The sequence below is a fragment of the Anastrepha ludens genome, chromosome 3 (assembly GCF_028408465.1).
Source record: "Anastrepha ludens isolate Willacy chromosome 3, idAnaLude1.1, whole genome shotgun sequence".
Lineage (NCBI taxonomy): Eukaryota > Metazoa > Arthropoda > Insecta > Diptera > Tephritidae > Anastrepha > Anastrepha ludens.
This window is the reverse complement of record NC_071499.1, coordinates 210,831-237,702: the sequence shown is the minus strand read 5'-3', so window position 1 is coordinate 237,702 and position 26,872 is coordinate 210,831. Positions and strand designations below refer to the sequence as shown.

General features: G+C 35.6%; 1 protein-coding gene across 1 annotated transcript; it reads right to left on the bottom strand.

Moving 5' to 3' along the window:
• Positions 1–1,711: 1,711 nt before the first annotated feature.
• On the bottom strand, positions 1,712–3,582 carry LOC128859382 (uncharacterized). The gene is made up of 5 exons (XM_054096415.1): positions 3,443–3,582; positions 3,112–3,239; positions 2,900–3,049; positions 2,081–2,234; positions 1,712–2,005 (listed from the first exon to the last, which is right to left on the bottom strand). Exons 1-5 carry the CDS (start codon positions 3,534–3,536, stop codon positions 1,740–1,742), a joined length of 792 nt encoding a protein of 263 aa, XP_053952390.1. The 5' UTR covers positions 3,537–3,582; the 3' UTR covers positions 1,712–1,739.
• Positions 3,583–26,872: the final 23,290 nt, after the last annotated feature.

Sequence of the window (26,872 nt, the reverse complement as noted above, 5' to 3'; positions counted from 1 at the left end):
AAACGTTTTCAGTTTCCTGTTCGCCTTGCATTCGCGATTACTATTAATAAGTCACAAGGCCAAACTTTATCAATTTGCGGTATTGATTTAGAATACCCATGTTTTTCTCATGGCCAACTTTATGTTTCATGCTCAAGAGTTGGTAAGCCATCGGTATTGTTCATTTATTCAACAACACATGGAAAAACGAAGAATATTGTATACCAAAGAGCATTACAATAAAAAAAGTAATAAAGTAAATCACATCAAACGTTTTTTAATTGCTACTACTATTTAAAACTTCTTTCATTACTATTCATGCGCATAAAATACACACAGTATTTTTCGGTTTAATTTAATTAATTAATCTAGATTTTTTTAAAGACGACCAGCGGAACGGGCGGGTTTTCGCTAGTACTTGTATAATGGTGAAAGCGCTGTTCTGGTGACAGCTTGCCTGGAAGAGGTCGAAACAAATGCAAATTCATTCCGGCGAAACAGCGTGCAAAGGTTTGTATTTGTTAAAAGTACAATTATTTATCGAAGGTGAGTCTAAACCTGTAACCCATAATCAGTTAAAGAAAGTTTTAATGGATGAATTCCAATCAAACCACCTTCATCAGTGCCAATTTGCTTATTGGTATGCATCTTCTAAAAAAAACGATTGTAAAAGTATAAGCAAAAGCATAAGTAAGAACAATACACCAACAAAACAATAATCTCTGCTGTTACAATGAAGATTGTGCCTGTTGGCGACGAACCCGTTTACCGACCACCGCGACGATTCCCACTAGTAGAGCAAGAAGCTATCTACCAACGTAACTGGGCTTAAAATTCGTCCGATGTTTTTAGGCCCGTAGCGTGTAGTAGCAGTAAAGAGAGTAGTCGACTTAGTATACTCAAAAAATTTTATTGGTAAAACTAACCGAAAAACTATGTTAAAACGGCTCCAACCTATAAATATGGGTGAAACCATACAATAGAAAATAGTTAGCAACCCTTACTGAAGTTGTGGTTAAAAATGGTTAATTTTACCAAAAAAATGGTTGAAATTTAACAATGTGAAATTGGTTCACTTAACCACAAAGGTAGGTTCGTATGGCTCCAACCTATAAAAATTGGTAAAATTTACTTATATTAATAGTAATGCCCACCTAACCACAAAAGTTGGTAAAAACTAATGTAACAATTGTAATATAACCACAAAATTGTAGAATTAACTATTTTTACTGTTACATTACTAAAAAAATTGTATTGTTACTGAAGTTGTGGTACATAAACAATTAAAATTGTCAAAGTACAACACTATTTATACTGTAATCCTACAATATAAATTGTGCAATAACAATATTAATTGTTTAGTATTACCACAATTTTAGATACAATAAAATTTTTGTAGAATAGTTATTATACAATTAGAATCTTTATAGTTACATTTCTACTCTATATCGTTTTGATTTAAACATCAACGTTGTAAAGATAAAAACAGTATTTGTATTTTATTCAGCAAAATTTTATTAGTTTTTTTTTTAAATAATTCACAAAAAGTAACAATGTTGGAGATTTTTTTTAAGTTATCCCTAACAGTCTTTAAGATAACGTTTTAAACATAAATAAATAAGTGTACGTACAATTAAAAAAAAAAAGATTAAATCAGAACCTTTTACAAATCTCTTCGAGCTTTTTTAATGTAGTTTTAATCACAAGTTTTCAGTTTTATAACTAAATTATAATTATTCAGTAATCTCTCTCAGATACCTTTATATAAAAAAAAGTACATTACCGTCACATAAATTATAGCCAACTGCAATAATTATTGGTTGTAAGGTCTCACCGCGATCATAAAGGGAAGTCTTCAGCTTGTTTAAACAGTTTTCAACATCATTTGCCGTAACAACATGAAGAAAAAACGACATCTGCGAATCTTTGATAGTAGACCGGTACATCTTTCTTGCGGTATTTGCTTTTCGTTTTATTGTTGGACGCAGTAAAACATGAAGCAGTAGTGCAATGATCTGTTCTGAACCTATGTATATGTTTAGAAATAGTAAAGATATGTAAATATAAATAAATATATGTTTGAGTAAATGCCTTGACAAACCTTTTTCTTGTGATTTCATTGTTTCCAATTGTTGCAAGTGCGCCGGATCCGTCAACTTTGTTTTTAGCAGTGGGATAATTTTGAGATTAAAGGTCTTCCATTTATCGACGATGGGTGTGGAATGTGGATGCAAATAACTAAAATCGATTTGAATCTAAAAATAGATTGATACTGTTACTATATATTGTACTATGGTAATTCGTAAAATTTGGAAAACAATCAAATTTTTATATGAGTTGCCCTATTTATAATTATCATAAGCACTATTCTAAATTTTGAATGTAAATTGTAATACTTTACAGCGAGCGTGAAAAGAAACTATACACCATAAAATTGCAATTTTTACTAAAAATTAATAATTTCGCTAATTTATAATACAAGTATTCACAAGAATACAGCAAAAAATTAAATTTAAGATTTAATTTAATGTAATTTAAATTTTAGTATAGTACGATACTAAGAAAACATCAAGCTTATAAATTTGTATGCAAAAAAATTCTGGGGCTTAGAAAAAAGAATTGCCAAAAATCAGGTAATTGTTTTAGCGGCTTAAGTAATAGTAGGCTTTTAAGTAATAGTATCTTATTATACCAAAATTTAACAAGCTAAAAAACTGCATACTCGAACTTTAACTTATATTATTTATTGTATTTATTATTATTTATTATTTACATTTTTTATTGTATTCGTGAATGAATACTTTTACTAGGAATTCGCGAACTTGTTTTAGAATAAGTAATTTTTCGTGAATATTGCAATTTTATGATGCACAATTTCTTTTGACGTTTACTGTAGATATTTGCATATGTATATACTCACAATGGAGCCGCGGTACCCATTAGGATCGTGAATAACTTTAGAAGAAGAGCTTGTTGATTGACTGCAGTTTAAATATTGTGAATTTTCCACGTCTTCCAGGAAAGTCGTGTCTACAGATATTGTATCGCAGGCTTTGACATCAGAATATCCCTTAAATAGAAAAGTTTTATTTTGTTTACCGAATAAAATTCAAATTTTATGTTTGTACTTACATTTGCGATTTTCCATTGCTGAAGCTTGAAACGAAACTCCACTTTTTCTCCTAACCTACGTTCCCGGAATAAGTATGTCAAGTCCTGCTCTTCCAAATATCTTAGCCGTTCAAGTGTTATAGATTCATCTACGATTTGTTAAAATATTACACATTTACTTAATAAGTTTATTTCATTTACAAACAGAAATCGATGCATGCAATTATTTTCACACTTTTTATATAAGCAATAAAAGCAACAACACAACCAAAGCCAAATAACGGAATGGTTGCATGACGCCGTTTCACCAGCATTTTTGTTAATTTACAAAAGATATTTTTATTAAACCTACCTTTTAATGTTTGTAAAATGTAGCTGAATCCCCAAGAGTCTAATAAAGATTCCAGTCCGTCCTTTTCTGCAGATTCCAAAATATTATTTTCCATTTTTATAACTTGCACACACAATTTACATTCAACCGGCTTGCTCAAAGTTTTCAACCAACTGATTGCAGCGAGCGTCGGCGGTTTATTTTTTAACTGCTGTATCAATGGTTACTTTAACACAAGGAATAGTAGTGGCACAATTTGCCACTGTCAAAATAACCTATTGAAATTGTTAAAAGGCATTTTCAGGGAGAAATATTTTAACTGATTTGTACTAGTATAGTTAACCACGGTTTATGGTTGATTTAGTTTTTTTTTCAAATGTACAATTTTATTGTAAAATTAACCAAATAAGATCAGTTAAATCACACTAACAAAATAACATTAGAAAAAAAATACGATTTACGTAGGTTAATTTTACTGAACAAATAGTAAGTGAAGAAAGTAACAATTTTTGAATTGGTTAATTCTACCATATTTGTTGGTAAGAAAACAACAACAAAATGTAAGGAAAATTTTAACTTTTTCAAACAGTTAATATAACAAGCTAAAATTGTTAAAATTACAGCAACAAATTATACAGAGCGCGCACTAACCGAAAAAAAATTGTTAATTTGACCAACGTTTGCAGTTAGCTGAGAATTTTTGCAACAACAATTTACATGGTAGTAAAATTAACCACGGAAATTGTTACATTTAACCAATGTTATTTTTCTGGGTGTATTTCATGTTGAAGATTACAATTGAGTGTGGCAGAAATGTTTGTGTTGCAATAAGTTCTTCTCTTGTTTGAATCAACCGTCGTCGATTTTTAGCTGATTAATTTTTTTCTTTTTATTTCTTGTTTCAAAGTAAATTTCAACACTTTGAAAGCATTGTGCTGGCGTTACGCGACTTACATATGTACATGCAAGTATATTTTGCATACAGTTGTATATAGGCTGCAAAAAAAAGAATGCAACATATTTAAGGATGTAGTAGTATGAACAAAACGAGCCGAAGCGCTTTAATAAACATGGGTCCGCAAACTAACGGCCTGAGAGATATGCCAATTTATTATTTTCTGAAATATTTATTTTTAACCACATCTCTATTTATTATGTACATACAAAACAGCATAAACAAAAATTTAAGTTACGTTAGAAGATCAAAGCGTTGTTCTTCCATTTTCAAGCAGGTACTACATCTTTTCCGAAAGATATTTGATCTCTACCTAAAATCCTTAGTGGCTCGGATTTTTTGGCAATTTTGGTTTAATTGTAGTTGAGTTTATATGTATACCTATATGAATGTTTCTTTGTTCGGTCGAAAATATAGAAAAATGCGCTACAAAAACCAAAGCAAATAGAGCGGTTGAGTATGTAAACAGACTGAGATAGGGGCTCCTCATTGTTATTCGCCATCGTGAATACAATATTGTTACTCAATTTATAAAATCTTGTTAGTGCTATTTTTTATTTTATTTTTTAAGCCGCGTGTTATATTTTTAACGCAATTGGAGAAATTCATCAATGCAAAGAAAAAAGTTCTTATGATTTTGTAAGCTTGATACGCGCACTAGCAATGATTTTTAGAAATAAATAGTAGTTTCCATATGTGCTTGCTTCCAAATTGATTTGTTTACAAACAAGCTCACCCTCTGACCTGCGCAATGCACAAACTTGATCGCCATGTATGTATAATACAAAAACTATGTGACATATTTCATAAATTTTTTTTCGATTATAAATATTTAATTTTTGTATACGTTTACTTTGGCAAACAATTCAATTTATGTAACTAAATTTTTGGTTTTCCATCTCCTATGAAAATAAATAAATAATTTGAATTTCCCACTCGAGCGCAGGCGACATATTACATATATAATTACTGACCATGCGTGAACACCCGGGCTTAACTTGTAGTGATTGCCCTTGTGCTTACAAACCATACCTACAGTAACACTCCATTCGGATTAACGGTATTGGAGTAAATATACTAGAATTAAATTTTTTTTCGCTGAATTATTGTAATTTTTGTTTTCGAACAGTATATGAGTTTTTACGTTTGACGAGCTAAAGTCGTTTTGGCAAAAGAGATATCAAACTTGCACAACAAATTTAAAACTACATATATTTGATGGCAGAGACAACTTTTCGCCAAAATACTCAGCCTCAGATAGTTCTTAGACCAAAAGTCCTCAACTGTAGTTTCTACACAATTTAACATTCACCTTAAAAGGTATTCATATAGCGACATAAATTTTTTTTAAACGCTATTATGTAAATTATTCAATATATTACTTACTACTCTCCACACTTTTCCTGTTAGTAAAAACACATGCTTATGTATACATACAAGTACATACATTAGAAAATATAATAAATGCTCCACACCATTGCTATTTACACAACTAATTGGCTTAAACTCTAACCTTGTCAAACCGAAACGCGCTTTGATTTGATTTGGATTGGTGGTGATCTGCATGCTGGCAGTGACATCGCATTTTCCTTAGCTCGAGATTTCGCCTCCAAAAAAGAAAATAATTTTCTGGTAATGAAATTTTAGGCTAATATTTCTCAACAGTTCTTGATCATTTTTAATAGCCGTTACCTGTTCGTCATACTGGCGTGTGCGTGTGCGGTTGGATTAAATTCTTTTGATTTCCTGCGGTGTTGGCGAGGCTTATTATTTCCGGTACAACGTCTTCATGGCGCCACTGTTACTGACTACTTTCAAATATGCCGGCATGCTTTTGAATAGCATCATTGAATAATCGCCGTATTCAAAAAGAGGCATGTACATACATATGTATGTATGATGACTTATACAATATTATGAATAAAAATACTGAGAGCTAGCGTGTTTGGATGCTTTGTGCTTTTATAGTAGCTGAAAGTGATTCGTACCATACAAAAGAGTTTCACTCCTTCATCTCAATTATTATTTATCTTAAGAAATTTTAGGATTTAATTACTTTCCCTTTATTTTGATTATGGGATAGTCATTGTGGCTGCTTGCACGTGGTAAATATATTTTAACTATCACCTGCTTTAATTTTATCATCTTTAAAAATCGTTAATCAAGAGAAAAGTAAACGCGTGGTAAAATATTTTTCATAACTATTTGTGAATGGTTTAAACGTAACTCGCGGGTAATTTTTATTGCTATACTTAATGTACTATTTAATGTACTATACAAAAAGTGATAATTTTAAAATTACGCAACTTTGAATTAGATCTCACAGCTCTAGCTCTCCAAGGTTTCATATTTGTCCTCTACAAAGAAATAAGAGGGGTTATCCCTACAACTTTTGAAAGCACAACCGAAGAGAAAAAGCGGTAACAAGTGCAGAACTTACGGTTTTCATTTTTGATGTTTATGGTTTACCTAAAACTTACGTCGTATAGCGGTGCGCTACAAGTTTTGCTATTTTTAATGAGTTTTTATTGAAAATTTGTACATGCGGCTTTTTAGAATTCGAAACCCGTTTTCTGATATCGATAGGATGTGCTCAGTAAACATGTTTTTCGCTCCCTCTTGAGTAAACGGCTGTCTTAGCAAGGAAAAAAAATGAAAAATTGAAGAACAAACATTTCGGTGGCATCACCGCTTCCATTAATGATGTTTGTTTTCTTCATATTCGCTTACCTTTCATTTTCTAAATCAATGAGTTTGAGTAAGTTTTGCAATAAATTGGTGTTATCCCAAACGATAATTTAAATGTTTCCTTTAATATTCAGCGAAATTAATCCCATCTCTTACAAATCTAACCCTTCTGTGACACAAGTTGTTTTTTATTTAACTAAATTACTGATCTATCAATAGGGAGTGCCATACCAAGCAATGAAGATTTTTGAATTAAAAGGTTGTCATCTCACTAAATGGATCTTAATTTTAATTTTAACTTTATCCACGTAGTGAACAAACGTTTAATAATTGAGGCATGAGCCTCAACAAATAAGCTATTGCTTATAGCATTGCGGTCGGCGCAGAAGAATCCTTTTACCAAATGTAAAAAGGAAGAAAGCAAGAAGAAACTGCCCTATTAAAACAAAAGAACGTCAGCATTCATCAGTTGAAGTGGGTTTAAATACCATCCCAGAATAAAGAAATGCCGAAAAGGTGAAAACCCCCATAAGAATAACCCGCAGTCAGAAGCAGTTCTATATAAAAACGCCGACGGAAAGGCACATCTATGCGGATTATATCTGAAATTAAAATAAAAGTTGTTCGAAAAACGATACTTTTTGAGTTAATATAATAGGTATAAATTGAAACATATAAAACCCACTCTCTACAAAGCGGAAGAGTTAGTTGTAAATATCTTAGCACCAGCTACTGGAAGAAAACAGGTTCCTTCATGACATCAGTAAACGAGGGAGCTGAAATTCTTCTCGATAAGGCTGGATAAGCTGCAGAATGCGGCAAAATATCAACCACTGCTTTACATGTTTTGGTTCGGCGCACTAAATCTGAAACGGTAAATGTTCAACAAGAAGCCAAAGTCTGCGTACCAGGCGTGAGGAACGCTGTCGCAAACTTTAATAATGTACTAAATTCCCAAAAAGGTGTAAGCGCACTGAAGATCACATAACAGGAACAGTATGCTCAAAAGTTAAACCGCATACGCTCTTCTGCCAAAACTGATAACACAAAAAAACAATGACGTAGTTATAATCATTGAGCGATGTAAAAATAAAGCCACCGGCAGATGGCAGGAAGACGCTACTCATTCTGTGCTTCGCATCAAGGACTAAGGTAAATAAAATAAACAATAGAAAACGGAAACGGCTTTGTTTGCTCGCGCATCTCAAATTCCATATTAAGAACCTATGCACTTCCAAACACCTAGCGACAACATAGAAGAGTTGCGATATAAATGAGATGATATTGAGGATAAGACTCGCGAAATCGGAGGAGAGGAATCATTGTTGGAATGTCGTAAAGAATGCATTCAATAGTGCTACATGAGTGGATATTCCAGCTGCCTTAGAGCCAAAGATTAAAATTTCGACATTGTTACAGCATTTCATCAGAAGCTGCTTACAAGATCGCAAACTTGAACGTTTCCACCCGCCAAAAACAAAAAAACTGTTACTAATATAATTTTTATTGCTTTTTTTCTTATTTCCACTACCTAAATATTCACATAAGAATTTTGTGCGGATGTTGTACAAGGATAAGTGCTACTTTTTTTGAAATTCAACAACTTTTATTAAAATCATGGTCATTTCATTTCATTATAAGGAAGAAAAATAAATGAAATATAAATTTATATGTTTAAGTAAGTTGGGTTTGCATTATTAATTGTTAATAGTTGTGGCCCTCCTACAAGTATTTTGCTACTTCCAAAGGGACCATAGACAGACGAAGTGCAATATCGAGGACGGGAATGTTCCCAGCAAGTTATTTGGCGTGGCCTACTTCCTGGACAATCAAATGTTAATACGTTTATCGAAAGCGTTGCGAATAGATTGGACTAGGATTACTGGTATACACCACGTGGTTGAGAATTCGGCAATCCGCGCCCGGTAGATATGTGGTTGCAAGTATACTTACAGGTACACGAGTATTTACGCACACCACCTAATGAGGCTTTAATACGAGTGACTAAAAGCGGAAGTTGACTTTAATTTTTAAAACATAAATAAGCATATATCTTTACAAATATTTATAAGTACATGATTGAAAAGTTAGGAAGTCTTTGTAGCAATGGTCCGTACAAAGATATTTTTATATAAGCGAACTAGGTAGTGCAAATATGTGAATATTCATGAATGCTTTGAAACTCGTTAGGCGTTGTATGAAATACATTGTTATGATATTTACCACGTCAAGTAAAAGTAGGCGAGCTTTATGACCAATTATAACATTTCTTCCGTTTTTATTAGCAATTCCACTACTCCTCGTACTAATTAATTATTGCCTACTTCGCTCATAAAACGAATACAATGTGACACCCCTAACCGCCTTCGACTTTCACAGCCATTGTTTATGTATACCTATGTGTATGAATGAATGAATTACTTGAAATACACTCATTAATCCAACATAAAGTAGGATATGTGAACTGTACAAATTAAACCTAATACAAAGCACACATTCATATAATAGAAGGCTGTGCTATCTTAAAAGTTTACACGCAACTGTGTATGGTTACAACTTAATTCTATGTATTTGGGTAAACTAATCAAATAACTCTGCTGTTACTGTTTCTGTTATTACTAAACTGTGACTACAAAGTTTGTACATTTATTCTTAGGCCTTTTCCAATATATTTATGCAAAATTATATCCTCACCTTTGTACTGGTGAGTTAGATACAGTTACTCAAACAATTGACAACATGTTTTATTACTCTGTTTTTAAAAGAATTGTTGTTGGGCTCTCTTTAAAATTACTGCATTATAAGATCGGTCCAAGAAACCATTATATTTTTATTTTCAAATAAAAGCAATATGCATGTGGTAAAATTTTTTGTTTAGTTATTTTACAGCATTGAATCCAAGCAAAAAGAAATGTACTAAAAAAATTCGGTATTGTGAATATTTGGGAGCAGTTAAGTAAATCTTTAACATTATTCTTAATTTTAAATAATAGTTTTTAGAATCAAGATGCCGTCAAGAGAACATTGTGGAGCGTATTTATCAGCTTTTGACAGAAGTAAAAGCTATCGTGCAATAGCGGCAAGTCTTGTCGTTAGCAAAGGCATGCAAAAGTGTGGCCGATTCACCTCCAATTTGCGCAAGTGAGCGAAAGAAGAAGAAGAGCAGCGAATTACTCGAGATCTACGTCAGCATACACTATACAAATTTAGTTAAATACGACTATTTTAACCTGGCGGTTCTGCTAGTTTCCGAGACCGAGCAAACTTTAAGAAACCATTGCTAACAAAGCACCACCAGAATCTGCGCTCCATTCAAATTGGACATTGAAGGACCGGAAGATATTTTTTCGGACGAAACTAAAATTAATAGGATGGGGTCAGAAGAAAAGGAGTAAATTCGGCGAAACCCAAAAATCGTTTTAGAGGCATGACACGTTAAGCCCACTTTGAGATTTGGCGGCGGTATGGTGGAACCGCCAGGTGCTGCACGGCGAATAGTTGACAACGACTGCCTATGTGACTATTGCGTCAAAATTATAAACGAACCTTCCTGTTACTGGTTTTTTTTTTTAGTTTTTTTTTCAATATGCTAACCTCAGATGTCGTTTTTCAACATGCCAATGATCCCAAATACGTTAGCATAATAACTAAAAAGTGGCTTAACAATAGCGGATAGCGACATGTCGTAGAAGCTTAAGGAGTGATAAAGCCTAGTGTATGATCTTGTCGAAATTATGTCTCGAAGAATTGTTGCTGCTGTAGCTATCAACGGTGCAAACATAAAATATTAATTTAACCTATTTACGAAATTTATTATATTTGAAATAAATAAAAATATGTATCACAAGCACTTCTAGCTTTTATTCGGGAATGAAAAGATAACGGTTTCTCTCAGCTCTCTCAATGCACTTACTTTAAAAATAAATCACAACAACAAACAAACAATTCTTTACTAGCAAGATCGGATAACCAGTATTGCTGTTGTAAGCATTTGAACACGTGGTCAACTGTTCGAGTAACTGTAAGTGGTGGCCGTCGCAGTCAAAAGGGGTTGTGCGTGTTTCGGTAGGGCCGAAACTCAATGCCGACATGAAACACCAAATAATAGAAATGCTTTTTTTTAATAGGGATGGAAAACTTCCGAGAGTGTTTCCATTACAAAAAATTCATTTGAGATATAGCATCAAGACGCACACCGCAAATTGAAGAAGGAGATCGATTAAAGGCCCAACAACGAATGTACGTGACAACTAAATAAAGCCATACATATATCGATATATGATCGTAGATAATGTGCTCTGGAGTTTAATCATCCAGTTTTCAAAAGCGGCAGACACTGTTTCTATGCCAATCCTCTCATTCCAGAGTTAGGAGCCCCTCCATCCAGTGTCATGTGAATTCCCTGTGTTACCAGATTTTGTGGTTCAGAAAGTTTTCGATGAAGCGAATATCCTGACTTAATTTGGTTGACAGCTATTTCACAATTAGTGATGGTAAAATGAGCCGGCTCTTCGAGCGAACAAAGGTAAATGAGTTGCCATATCAAAAAAACAACAGAAACAACTTAAGAAGTTTTAATAAACTTATGTTACATTACCTATGATTGCTGAATTCTGACTAAAAATTACATCAATTATGATTTGTCATATATGGTCAATATTTACTTCATCGTAGACAATTAAAAAGCATTAGAGTGAGCAATTTGTTTAAATTGTCGATGTTAGCGGAAAATTCAAATTTTGTTATCTGCTATAGACTGGCAATTACGTACGATGTACACCTGTAAAAAGCATGGTGTTTATTTCGAAAAGCAAAACAAATTCCAAATTCTACGAAATATTCGTTTTCAAAATTTCGTCTGGACATTGCAAAAGAAATGCTAAAAAATGTTAATATTCCTGAATACGCAACATGCGGAAGGACTTCTTTAGATAGCACAACATTGGGATTGCAGGCAAAACAGTGGGGACATTTCCCAACAAAAATTCCTCCCACACTAAATAAACAAAAGCCTCAACGAAGATGTCTGGTATGAGCGAAACAGAATAAACGCAGTGAAACTGTATAGGAATGTAAGAAATGTACTGCATATTCCTGATTGTTCGAAATATATAAACAACTACAAAATTATTAATAAAATTCTTTATAATATTATTTGTTTTATTTATAATCATTTAACTATTCTGATTTGCATTTGTTAAACATATTCTGCTAAATACTTCAATAGAAATTGCTCCAAGTAAGAGTTCGTAATAAATTGGTTTACACGATACAGTCACCGGCTTTTGGAAATTAATAATAAGTTAAGATTGTGAAAAAAACTGTTAACCTGTGCGTTGTAGAATATTTTCATCAACAGTGACTATCATGTGATTTTCTCACACTCAGTGCACTCTGCCCAGCATGTGGAGAGGAAGATGAGACGGCGGACCACTTTCTGTGCGTTTGCCCGTCCTTTGCTCGAATCAGGCTTGAGGTCTTTGGCACTGATATGTTAAGAAGCGACCACTTTGGCTCCTTGGCACAACGGGATCTACAATTTAAAGAAAATTATGGACTTGATTGTGTCTGAATGCTGTACTTGCTAGTCTGTCCCGAAAAAAAAATATGATCGGTCAAATGTCACTGTTCTTGCAGGAAGATAATTGTCGCTGGGTGCCAAATCAGAATTATATAACAAACTAATTGACCTTTTTTCAAAGAAACTAATGCACAACTCTTGTGGCAAATATTTTTTATTAACTCATATAGGTATTCACCTCCTACATACATCCTATATGTATTCTTAATTATTGTTCCACAAGTTTTATTATTTAATTAAATATATTTCATTTCAAATGTGAGTTTTGAGCAAATTATATTGAGCCCGGGATAGCATTTTAAACGTTCATTGTTAACATTTCATTTCAATTCATGTAAATAATCAAAATGGAATAGGTTAATATACAAGCATTCTGAAAATATTGTTGAAATTATGTCCATTAATTATAATTATAGAAGCAACAACCAGAAATTTTGAATTAAAATGCGCGCGTAACATACATCCCATATGAAAATACTTATATGCATGTGATTGAATATATTTAAGTATAAGTAAGACCCCCCAATGAGCTTGGATGAATACATTGATTATGCGAAAGCATACGAAATTGTAATATGATATACATATTAAAGCGTGTCTAAGCGCACACAGTACACATGAAATATTTGAGGGAGGGGTTTTGGTATTCGAACCTCTAGGTGTTTCCATTGTTAAGCATGCTATACATTCGAATGAGGTTGCCCGAGCCCCTTTGCCCATTGCAGAGTGAGTACCTAATGTGCTAGCTCCGAATATAAAATGGCTTTTATGAGAAGTTATAGCAGAGATGCATTTGGTGGTACATACGCCTTTTCTTTAACTGAATGATATTCATTCCCGATTAAATCGAGAAAAGCACAAAAAATCGGAGGCAAGAAGAATTTTGGTATTTGTATAACTACATACTGTTTTTGATATTTTTTAGTTAATGACTGTGTAAAACATATTATTAAAAAAGATGGAAAATAAATGTTCTATATATTTTCAGTTTGAGATAAAAATACGCTATTAAAAAACTAGATGATTTTTGAAATATTTTACCTGAATACATGATAATATAATATATCTAGAAATTCTAGCGATGCTTCCGAGAATTAATATTATTTTTATATATTGTAAATAAGTAAGTAAATATTTAAAATAACTGGCAGAAAAATGCAAAAAAGGTGTATCGAATTTCGAATCGCCCAAACAACTCAAAGAAGAAAACAAATTAAAAAATTTAAAGGTGCAATTCAAAACGAAATGGTGCAATCCACTTCGGTTTGACTTATGTAAACAAGTTCTTAAATCTAATATTCGCGAAATGAACATCTTTTTTGTCTCACTCTATTAAAACATTTACTTGAAATAGATGATCTTTGATCATGATTTTGCGGTCTTAACCGCCAACCTTACAGAAGTGATACTTTTCGGAAAAGAGTTTCTAATAAAGGTTTATATGAAGAATGTTATATATTACGCATAGACTTTTTCTTAATGAAATCGTCAGTAAGATTTGTTGGTAAACTGACATTCATAGAAAATAATTTATCACCAATATATTTAAAAATACTAAAAAATAATAATATCTTACATAAAAATAGTAAAGCAATATATTATCAATTTATAGCCAAATAAATTATATAAGTTTAATATACGTTATTTTCTTTTTTAAGCCCTTTTTGGGAGAATGTAAATAAGTTTTAAAAATTATGCCAAAGGCATACAAAATAATAATCATAACCTATTGTATATATCAAAAGAAAAATAAGTTTCAAACTCCTAGATAAATACAAATGTATGTTAGGATAATGCTAAACAATCTAATTTTATCATAACTTTTAAACTCCTATGTTAAAATGATTTTGGGCAATAAATGAAATGAAATGAAATGCTCATGATATTGAACACAATGTAAACATAAAATTATTTAATTAATTGGTTATACAGTTGCAGGCACAACACTTTTATACGAGAATATTACATGTAAAGTTTTAGAACCTAGTAAGGCTTCGACCTCAATTAACGGGCATAGCTTAAGGAGTAACCTCACTCTAGGTTTTCCAATGCTTCATATGCTTTTAGCCCTCAAGAATATAAGCCAAAAAATCGTATCCCTGAAAAATTGAAATTGTTTTATTGGCTTCCGAGCTCCTCTGCTCCTATCTATAACACATTTCAAAAATTTTTCTCTCGAAATACGATTTTTCGAAGCGGCACACTGCATAATTCGAACAATTTTCAATCGTTTCATTAGATAATTTAAAACAATTTTAAGATAACACTTGTGTAGCTAAAGATCTGCGTAGGGAACTTTCCATCCATTTATAATTTTGAATCGAGATAGATAGATATGTATATCAAATGCTTAGAATAATGAGATGAATCAATTTAGTCATATCTGGACATCGACCTGTGCGCACGATAACTCGATAACTTAATAAATTTATTTGAATGAAACTCGGTGGTCAGTCTTTGTTCATGGTAGTTTGGTATTGGAAATGGGGTAATTCGGTCATATAACGGTTATTTTAAAAAAATATATAAAGTCGGGCGGCGCCTCGTCCATCTTTTTGTAAATGCGTATATCTGAATAATAACTTAAAAAAACTCGCTAAAATTTGGTACAAAAACCATGCCCTCTTTTTGTATGCTGAGACTAAATTTCCGTCCGTCCGTCTGATGTTACAAGCTATTGCTCTTGATGTAATTTATGAGTTTGTTGGATTCCAAAAATTATCACCAATCCGAAATCAATTTTTATGGTGAAAACTTATCACCTTGCCATTTTAAAGATTTGGTAAACTCGTAGTTGGATATTTAACGTCAATACATTGTACGTACATTGGATGCTTTTTAGCTATTTAAAAAATTTAAACAGCTTAAAATTTCATCCTACATAACCTTACCTCAGAAAACCACAGAGGCAAGGCGAAAAGTAGGAATTTGCAAGTTTCACTTAAAGCTTCGGATGATCTCCTGTGCTAATATACATATACATGTGAATGCTCATACATGCGTATTACATACTACATACGTAAAATTATTTTATCCGTACAAAAAAAGTCTTAAGCCGCGAGGAACCCCTACAAGTTGCATAAGTGAAAGCAAGCAGGTACTCGTACGGGTCGTTCCCGATCGCTGAATGCACCATTCACAAAATTTGTAAGTAATAAAAATATCAGTTAGTGGCTTCTTAACTTCTTAGCATAAGCCACCCTCTCTACGCTTTCAATTGCAGTGCTTGTGGTTTGACAATTCTTTTGCGAAGCACTTTTCAGTTTACCGGCGATAGCAATTAGCTGCCAAGTATTAGGTTACTAATTTAGGTGTTGACTACAACTATTCCTCCCTGGCGATTGATGGACGAAGTTTTCTTCCACTAAAGTTGAGCGCTTGCGGTTTATCGTTTGTTGGAAGCACGCAGGTGATGTGCGCTTAGTTGCCAGGTTTGGTAGGGCTATTGGTATTAAATTATGTGGTTTGTGTAGAAGAAAATATAATGTTTTAGCATTTTTCACTTGACATCACCAAGAAGCCACAATAAAATGTATTAACAAAATAAATGCAAAACAATGAAAAATGAGATGTCTTAAACGTTACTAAATTTAAAAATATTGTTTTGTTGGTATATTTCTTCGCGAGCTTCTAAAGATGATGTCACCATTTACCCTCAAGTTGAAGTCTGTTCAATTTTTAGAGTCAATTTGCCAACTTCAAGTCACTGGAATCATTTTGTCTCAAGGAATTCTATCAAAACTATTGGTTTGATTCCCAAGGTGGCAATAAAAATCCGTCAAGTAGTTTTCTTGAATATCTTCTGCATCTTACAGTTATTGGATTTAACTGTTTTTAGCTATGAAATTTTGTTTTTCTTAAAGGGAATGTGTATTTTTGTTGAATTTCTTTTGAACTCAGACTTCAAACTTAATATGAGAGCAAAAGTGTTCATTATGGTCATATTTTCCTGCTAAATCAGTAACTATAATAAAGAATTGATTTAATAATTTTTGTTGTAGAGAACACCACACGAGTCTGATTATTGAGAATCATTTAATACATTTTGAATTGAATTTGAAAAGGTCGAGCCAAGGAGCACCAGGAGATTTGGTGGCTACTAAACCACTCAGGCTAAAGAGCCCATTGTATTTAAAGCTCTGGAAAGGGGGGGTAGATAGTCAAGGAGGGAGGGAGAAAAGTATCAGAGAAAGAGAAAGGAAAGAATAGAGATAGAGATAGTTAGTCCTGTGAGAATTTCCCAGATTCTTTGGCAAATCTGTAAATATCCTTCAGTTTTAGAGAACGAATATTACTCATTCTCAGGACATCGGAACCCAATACTCGTAGTCGCGCTCTAGCAAAGGCAGGACACTCACAGAGAAAGTGCTCAGTGCTATCCGCCTCCTCCAAGCATGACAGGCATACCGGGTCCTCGATGATTCCAATGGTGGTCATATACTGACCCCATGGGTTGTGTCCTGTAATGATGCCGACCATCAACCGAATGTCTTTCCTTCTAAGTTTTAGTAGAAAGTTTGACAGTTTTCTGTTCGGACTTGTCACAAAACACTTTGCAGTTCTGCAGCGTTCTAGACCGGACCATCGCTCTTTATGTAGATTGCCTACATAATCGCTGATCCAATTCTTGATTCCTGCGGGACTGATTCCGATTATTGGCTCTGGCCACTGTGGGGGCACCGCTGATCCACGGTTGGCCAATTCGTAGGCAATTTCGTTTCCTTGAACACCGGAGTGTCCCGGAATCCATATAAGTACCAGCCTGTTTTGTCTTGCGACAGAATTAAGCTTCTTCTTACATTCTTGAGCAATCTTTGAGGTTTGCTTCGCGTTCTCCAGGGCCTTCAATGCAGCCTGACTGCCACTGAAGACTCCAATCTGTTTCCCACTCCATCTCCTCTCGATTATCCATTCGGCTACTTTTAGGATGGCAAAAACTTCTGTTTGGAAAACAGTTGCCATTCCCCCCATAGCATAGTGATACTTATTACTAACGTTTAAGTACCATCCGGCTCCAGACCCTATTTCAGTCTTGGACCCATCGGCAAAGAAAATATCCGTCAAACCTCCCTGCATGCATTCTGGATTGCTCCATTGCTCACGCAATGGAAATTTGACATCAAATTTCCTTCCAAATGAAACTGTGGGTATCAGGTCATCTTTAGGTGCCAAAAACAGTGGATACTGCTCCGACAGCAACTTAAAGATTTCTCTGTGTCCCGAAGTTCCATCTTCGTGCCAGAAACCATATTTATGGTCGCCACCAGACTACACAAGCGTAAGTAATGATTGGTCTGATAAGTGCTGTGTATATCCATAGGACCACAGCAGGTTTCAGACCCCAGGTTTTGCCAAAGGCTCTACGGCATTGCTGAAAAATCTTCAATGCACGATTCACCTTCAGTGAAACGTGTGTCTCCCAAGTCAGCTTCTTATCCAAGATTACTCCTAGATATTTAACTTCGTAGGAAAGACCAAGTGTCACACCTTTCAGTGTTGGAAGACTGAGTCGATCCAATTTCCGTTTTCTCGTAAACAAGACTATGGTTGTTTTGTTCGGGTTAACGGAAAGACCTTGTCTCATGCACCAGTCATCGATTTTGTCAAGAATCCTCTGCACTTTCGTGCAAAGCCTCCTTAAGGATTTATCTGATGTTAGCGCACAAACGTCGTCCGCATATGCTTGGACGTGAAAACCGAGTTCCTGCATCTCCACTAATAGAGAGTCTACGACGAAGCACCACAGCAGCGGAGAAAGAACACCCCCTTGGGGACATCCTTGCTTGGCCCTGGCTGTGATTTGTTCGTCACTGCACCAGTGGTTAACAGCCTCTCAGAGAGCATGGAATATATCCATTTTATAATGGCTTGATTAACTCCGTGTCGTTCGGCAGAAGAACATATCGAGCCGAAAGTGGCATTATCACAAGCCCCCTCAATGTCCACGAACACGCCCATTGTGTATTCGTCAGCTTCCAGCCCGGCTTCAATCTTGCTAAGAAGATCGTGTAAGGTTGATTCACATGATTTTCCATTCTGGTAAGAGTGTTGATTTCTACTAAGTGGACTTCTCGGCAATACCCCCACTCGAATATGTTTCTCCACCACTCGTTCCAGACTTTTCAACATGAACGATGTCAAACTGATTGATCTAAAACTTTTTGCTAGGGAATAGTCATCTTTTCCTGGTTTCGGAATAAATACTACTCTTACGCGTCGCCATTGGGATGGTATATAACCAAATGCAAGACAGGCTGTGAAGATCCTTTTCAGGGCCTCAATCAGCCTGTCTCCTCTTTTTTTAAGCATTGCTGGATATATTCCGTCAGGTCCAGGGGACTTAAGGTTCTCAAAGGAAGATAAGGAAAACCTTATGGATTCCCTTGTCACTATCCGACTAGCAATATACCAGCTGTACCTAGAGGTTCCCCCGTTGCTACCGTTATTGTTCATGCCACTCTCAACTTCAGAGAGAGTTCTACTACCCGGAAAATGGGTTTCGAGTAGAGCATTAAACGTTTCCGATTTGGAAATGGTGTATGAACCATTTGGTTTTCGAATGGAATCCAGCCTTACTGAGCGGTCTAAATGAAGGACCTTACAAAGTCTCGCTGTCTCCCTCATTATATATTCTCTCTGTGTAAGTCGATGATTAGCCCAGTCCTCTTCTGTTTTGGTCTTCAAGGTCTTATTAAGAAGTTTCCTGGACCGTACACGAAACTTCGATAGTTCAGGGTTCCACCAAGGAACCGCTTTCCCCTGTCTGCTTTGCCTGAGTGGACACAGTTCCTCAAAGCAATTGATTAAAGTACCTTCTAATTTCTTAGTAGCATCTTCAATCATATCTGCTGATTTGAGTTTTTTCAGGTTTGGTAATCGCTCTGTTACAGGTGAGCTTGTACCTGTCCCAGTCCACATTTCGAGGATTCCTACCGGAAGGTATTGATATTGTGTCAATTCCCAGTCGGAATTCGATAAGACGATGATCAGAAAGAGAGTCCTCTTCCAAAACTCGCCATCGCACAGTGCGGCCGATTCCCGAAAAGCTGGCCAAAACTCAAAAAATTAAGTAATTGATTCAAAATTTCTTACTCGGGGGTTGTCGGGATCGCTGATTACGAATTTGATCTTAAAATTTTGAAAATCCACCCCCTTCCACCCCTATTGGCCACCCCCTCACTTGAAATAGCGTATATTCTAGAACATAATCAAGATGCATGTTAATTTATGTTTTCAGGGTCGCTGATTACGAATTTGATCTAAAAATTTTGAAAATATAGCTTCGACACTGTTCCCACTTTTCAAGTACTTTCTTTTTGCAGCAACGATATCTCCGGATCATAGCTCTTTTAACATCGTGTGTTCGATCAACCTCGGCATGATAATACATGCTCGCGGTCTCACATTCCCTTCACAATGAAGTATTTGTCCCCACGACATAGCACTTAGACCACAGATACGCTTGTGACATACCCATGGTTCTTGTATAAGTATTAAGTGTGGGTTTGTTTGCAGTTTTGCATGCCTACGGCACAAGAGAGCCGTAGCCGCTTTGCTATACTGCAGATTTATCTGTGTAAATATTACTTCAGTCATGAGACTGAGTATATTTACGCTTTGTCCTCCACCTTATCCTGGACACGGAAGTGGATTCGCCCCAGATGTAGGTGAGGACGGCACCCGTACTTCGACTTAAGAAACTTGAGGGACTCAAGATCGATACCCAGTACCAGGTGGGAACCCGCCTCCGAAGTGGTAGCGGATTTCAGCCTGATCCACGAGTATACTCTCCAGAGAGTCGTGTCAAGATCCTTATTCTGAACACGGATGCGTTTGAGGAGTTCTGCTGAATTACAGGAAGGACCCGGAATCCAGACACTCGCTCTTACCAGCCTTTCTTTGCTACTCTCAACAAGAATAAACTTGGTGTTTTCGCAGGCTGGAATCTTTGCTATCGCTTTTTCTAGCCATTCTCGGGAAAAAGCATTGGAACAGTGCACCTTTACGATGCCGTCCACCATGCTTTTCCCCTCGAAATTCCGCGCGTCTTTCGACTCACCGATAGCTTTCCAAAGATAGCTGTCAAGATAGTCTTGTTGCTCCTTGAACAGTAGACCACTTATTTGTCGGTATGTATCTCCACCGACATTGCCTTTGCTGCCATTCTCGCGAATGATTCGCCAGACTTTGACGGAAGAGTGTAATTCGACATTTGAGGTCCCTTAGCCTCTGCCTTGTCAGGCAAAGGTTTGTCTGCCTTGGATTGGGTCAAGGATGCAGGCATTTCCGAATTCCGCCTCTCGACTTTCCTCTTCTTTGCCTTTCTCCTCTTCCCGGTCGTTGGCACAGACCCCGTTTCGCTTCCGGAAGAGCGCAGCGCTACCGAGGAATTCTCTGTTCTGCCACGCTTTCCCGTTTCCGTTACAAGTGTCGAAGTTGACGGAGCTTGAGTCCTTGCCTTAGCTAGTGCTTCGGCTTGCCTCGCCTTCTGTCCTCTTCGTTTGATCTGCCTTGCGGTTAGACCAACACCTGCGTTCGACTCTGCAATAACTTCGGTCAAAGACTTACTCGGTACCAGAGATCCGTCTGAGTCTACTGAGAGATTGTCCGCCATCTCCACATCCTCCACAACTTGTTCAGTTGCTTCAGATCGTTTCGACGACGGTATATCGCTCACACTCACTCGGCTCTCCATTGGCATAGCCAATGTGCCATGTTTCACCACTAGTAGTGCGCTTCCTCCGGAACCCTGGGTGTCAGTTCCGGTCATAGGGGAATGTGGGGTTCGAGCCTGCACGTCCGATGCCCGAGATGCCGACGATTGTCAATACGGTACTCTACACATAGTACTTGGGTGGCCACCAATTCCGCCGTTCCGCGGATGAGTGGATACCCAATTCCTATATGGAGCTGCCCTCTTAGTTCGTGGTAAGTTAATCTCCATAGCATGGGGTTAACTCGCCACTTAAGCCTCATCCCCGCGGCAAAGAGACCAACATGGCAAGGCATTTAATATATACGGGATGTATTGAGAAAGATTATATCGAGGAACACATAAGAATTTTAATGAAAATTTGAAAAAACTTAAACGGAATACAATTAAAATCTCTTTAATAATTCAGAAAAAGGTAATCCTAACTTTCAAAAAGAAATAATTGGCCGTATTCAAAATTTCTAACAAAACGCATTGTATTTATGGTAAGCAGTTCATTTCCTAGAGAAAATATTGTTATCTATATATTATACAATATATAAAAATTAAGCCAAAAAAAAGTGTGCATTTGTCCGGGGTAATCTCAGCAACGCGTGTAAGGATGAAAGTTTCACACATTGTTGGTGTTGCTTTGACAAAGGTTTCTGTGAAGTTTGGTTGAAATCCGATAACGCGTGTGTGTGCGGTGCGTCGGTTAAGTGAGTGTGTTTTTGCTATTTGCCGCACGTATTTTTTGTACCGCACATAGCATTCATTAGAATTGAATACATTTTGGTCGTGCGTGTCTGGGCCGATTATTATGAAATTTGTTATATATATTTTTCCACGGTGAAGGTTAGTATAATATGCTTATTGATTCCACTCGCCACCAGGTGGCGCTGCCGAAGGCCAAAGCGAGGACCCGGGTAACCCTAGGATGTGTTTTTACATTGTGGGTATCAAATCAAAGCTACTGATGAGTGCTTTAATACAGAGTATTTTTTAGATCTCTGAGTGACCACGGTCTCGAGATATAGCCGAAAAGGTGGACCAAGGTACCCTTGGATGTGTTTGTACAATATGGGTATCAGATGGAAGCTGTTGATGAAAGCTTTTAAGTGAAGTAATTTTTACTGCCCGTTTCCGGGATAAAGAAAGGAGATGGAGCTTGAGAGGGAAGAATAAAAGGAATAGCTACAGGAAGAGGAAGAGGAGGAGGAAGAGGAAGAGAAAGAGGAAGACCACTTATTATTAAAAATTAAAAAAAAAAATTCTAAAAAAATTTTAAAATGTTACATATACACTTATTATATAATCTGAAGTCAGTTATAGTAAAAAATTCATTGTATCATTGCCGGCGTGATTGGTGATCGTTTCCTTAATTTTTTGCAGAAAGGTTATGCTAATATGAGAAATTACCTATATCATTCATATATTTACGTATTACCTGTATACTCACAAATATACGGTTGAAGCAAATATATGTCAGTTTTTTTACTTCGCCTGGAAAAGTTTATATAAATTTAAGAAGAGTAAATAGAGCTTATTTTATATCAGACTTCACGCAAAAAAGTCATTTGCATCTGAACACATAGCTGGGCTAAAGCGGGGGGAATAGAACAGTTCTCTTCTCCCTCTCCGCTTTTTCGCACACGTAATTGTATGGGATGAGTGCACGATGGCACATAAAAAGTCACTGGAAGCGTTTGATAGGACATTACGAGATTTACGTAGTAAAAATGAAATGTTTGGTCTTGCCTTAGTGCTGCGGGCAGGTGATTTTATACAAACACTGCCTGTTATTCCTCGAGCAACTGTAGCAGATGAATTGGTTGCATGTTTGAAATCATCATATTTGTGGAGACATGTTCAAACACTCAAACTAACTACAAATGTATGTGTTCTTATGCAAAATGATCCATCAGGTGCTGAATTTTCATAGCAATTATTGGATATTGGAAATGGCAAAGTTTCTGTCGATAATTTAACTGACTTAATAACTTTACAACCAAACTTTTGTCAAATAAGTCTAACGAAAAACAGTTAATTCAAAGTATTTTCCCAAATTTGCCTCAAAATTACAAAAATCATGATTGGCTTAGTGAACGAGCCATCATGGCTGGCAAAAATAGAGATGTGAACGAAATGAATGTGGCTATTTTGGCTAACATACCAAGTTCAGAACAAACATATCGATTCCTTGACACTGTTACAAATCAAGATGATAATGTAAATTATCCCACTGAATTTTTGAATTCCCTTGATTTACCTGGATTACCGCCACACAGGCTAAACTTGAAAATAGGAGCACCGATTATTATGTTGAGAAACATAAATCAACCACGACTATGTAATGGCACTCGATTAACAGTTAAGAGATTGATGAATAACGTCATTGAAGCAACAATTTTGAATGGAAAATACTCTGGTGAAGACGTTTTAATACCGCGAATACCAATGATACCATCGGATATGCCGTTTGAATTCAAACGTCTTCAGTTTCCTGTTCGCCTTGCATTCGCGATTACTATTAATAAGTCACAAGGCCAAACTTTATCAATTTGCGGTATTGATTTAGAATACCCATGTTTTTCTCATGGCCAACTTTATGTTTCATGGTCAAGAGTTGGTAAGCCATCGGTATTGTTCATTTATTCAACAACACATGGAAAAACGAAGAATATTGTATACCAAAGAGCATTACAATAAAAAAAGTAATAAAGTAAATCACATCAAACGTTTTTTAATTGCTACTACTATTTAAAACTTCTTTCATTACTATTCATGAGCGAGAATTTTTATAAAATACACGCAGTATTTTTCGGTTTAATTTAATTAATTAATCTAGATTTTTTTAAAGACGACCAGCGGAACGGGCGGGTTTTCGCTAATTAAGCTTTAAAAAGCAAATAGTTTCGACTTTGTGGTCGAACAGATTATAAGGTAAATCCGTTAAATTTAAATTAACTAGCATTGAGGGTACTGAATGAACAACAAAATCAAGTTTTCGGAGCCATGGGAACGAGTATTTCTGCTCCAATATTTAATTAAATTAATATCGATTTGCTTCTCTTTATAAGACCTAATTTCGTAAAAAGCCTTTTGGGTTTCACCCTTAAACTGGAGTGAGGAACTCATTTTCATTTAGAAGTAATCCAGTAAATTTTTACGAATATCATCCAATAGTAATTCCCCACCTTGAAGCTTTAAAGTTAACGAGCGAGATAATGCCAACACTGCTGTCTATTAATTTCAACTCGCAAACGCTCAGATTTTCTGATGAATTTTAGTATTTAACAGCAAGTACAATCGTGTGAGCCGCAAATTGGGTTCATCATCATCATTGTCGTCGTCGTGGCTGGCCGTCTCTGACAAAAGCTCAACCACTTTGATCAAATTCCGTCCTTTATCAGTATTAACCGTATAAATTTTCTCTTTCTTAATGGTTTAAGATCGAATTACTTTTGCCTTAATCTGTGTGTGAAAGCACGCTTAAGCTATAGCGAGTTTTTGTCTCGACTGTTGAGTTGAAAAAACCCGACACTCACGAATTATATATTTATTTTGTAAATCACAAGAACTGAAGTATTTTTTTGTTTTTCTTCCCAGCCAAAAGTCAACTTTTAACAGTATATAATATAGTATTTTCGAAAAAGTTAGAGAAGTAAAAGGCATGCAAAAGTTTTATAGAGGATGTTTTAGGGACCTCAATGAGCATGCTGGATATGTGAGCTGCTGCTTTGAAAGAGTATATATTCTGAAATAAGATCGAATATATAAAAATATTACATAAGAATGGTATATCTGGTTTTTATTACCGTTTTCACGAAGAATATGTTGCATTTTTGAACCCTAGACAAGGAAAGGGCTAAAGGCACATCGTAGTCGCCCTTTCTAGTGAAAGGAGGAGTTCAGTTGAGACTTCTCTGCAGTGCAGGAGATTTATTTAAAGAACCCTCAAGCTCATGTGGTTCCGTATACTATACCCAGCGTGGCCCTGGGTATTATTTCCAGCAAGAGACCGCGCTCTCTAAACCTTACGTTTCCATAGTATTAACCTTACAATGTTTCAGATGAAGTGTTTTGAGGCGTGGGTGAACACTACCTCCTTATTCTTTTAAATGATCAGAACTTAACAAATTTTGGTTAGGTTAGGTCATTCCATTGCATTTAGTCTCAAATTTACCTCTTTCATGAACCGCCGCCTTTTGTCACAGGATTGGTCAGCCAATTTTAGATCCCAAACACAATCCAACCCCTCCCTCACTCTATTTGTGCTCATTGATTAAACTTTTCAATAACTCAAGTTATACAAAGAAGATTTAATTAATATGTACCTACATATTTAAAAAATTCTTTTGTATGGAATCAAAATAAAATAATCATATTATTTTATACATCGCAACGTATCATTCAAAGACTTTTACAATTCAAATTAAGCAATGTAATATAGTTACGAACATAGCTTGCGATTTTTCAATTTATGAACATTCATAAAATTGAAGATAATGTAAAAGTAAACACGCACTGTACAAAAAGTAAATACACAAGTAATGGTTTTTGTATTTAATCCCTAAAAACTCGACATTTCAGCCGTCTACATGACAAAAAGCACTTGACAGAAGACATGCTTATATCATATGCAGTCTGAAGATCTTGTTGCGTCTGGTGCATCGAGTGATTTAAGTGGTATTTACAGCCTCTCTAATAGAAGCGTGATCTGCAAAAATCAAACTTAGAGCTTCGATACAAAAAGTTTAAATGCTGCTAATAGGCGTATCATATTCGCGAAATGCGTTGTGTAATTTGTTAGTTTTATGCGAAATTTAGAAAGCGTATATTGGCTTACGAAATAAGATCCGCGTATGAAAAATGGTCCTGTATAAAGGTCCGAAAATGTCACGTACATCTGCAAAAAAAATATGAGGAAGTGGAAGACGTTCATAAATAAATGGGTGTAATGGTGTACCGAAGTTAAAAACGCTGACGACTTCCCCGGACGAGACCCGTTTACGGGCAGAAGATCTCAAATTCCGGAGCACATTGAAAAAAGACTTGCATGAGGCAAATTCAGTATGAAAGGAGGCAAACGTAATATTCACGGATGAAACTTCCTTTAGGGCGAATAGTTGCATACGTCGGTCCTGGTGTACTGCTGATAATCGACAACTTCAACGAACTTTTGAGTGGTTTTAACTAGATTTCTATAAAATAAAGCCATGTATACGAAAACCTCTAAATATTTTTCCAAAAAAGCGTGAAAAAGAAATAATATTGAATATATATATGAAGTATAAGTATTTATGTGAAGAGAGAATGGGAAGATCCCTATAGCCCAATCGTTGACGACGGAATTGTCGTTCCGCTACCCGACCATGATGAGGTGAGAATAGCGATAACACGGCTAAAAAGCAACAAAGCCGCGGGCGCCGACGAACTTCCGGCTGAGCTATTCAAACATGGCGGCGAGGAGCTGGTAAGGTGCATGTATTTGCTTCTAAGCAAAATATGGTCGAATGAAAGCATGCCCGCCGA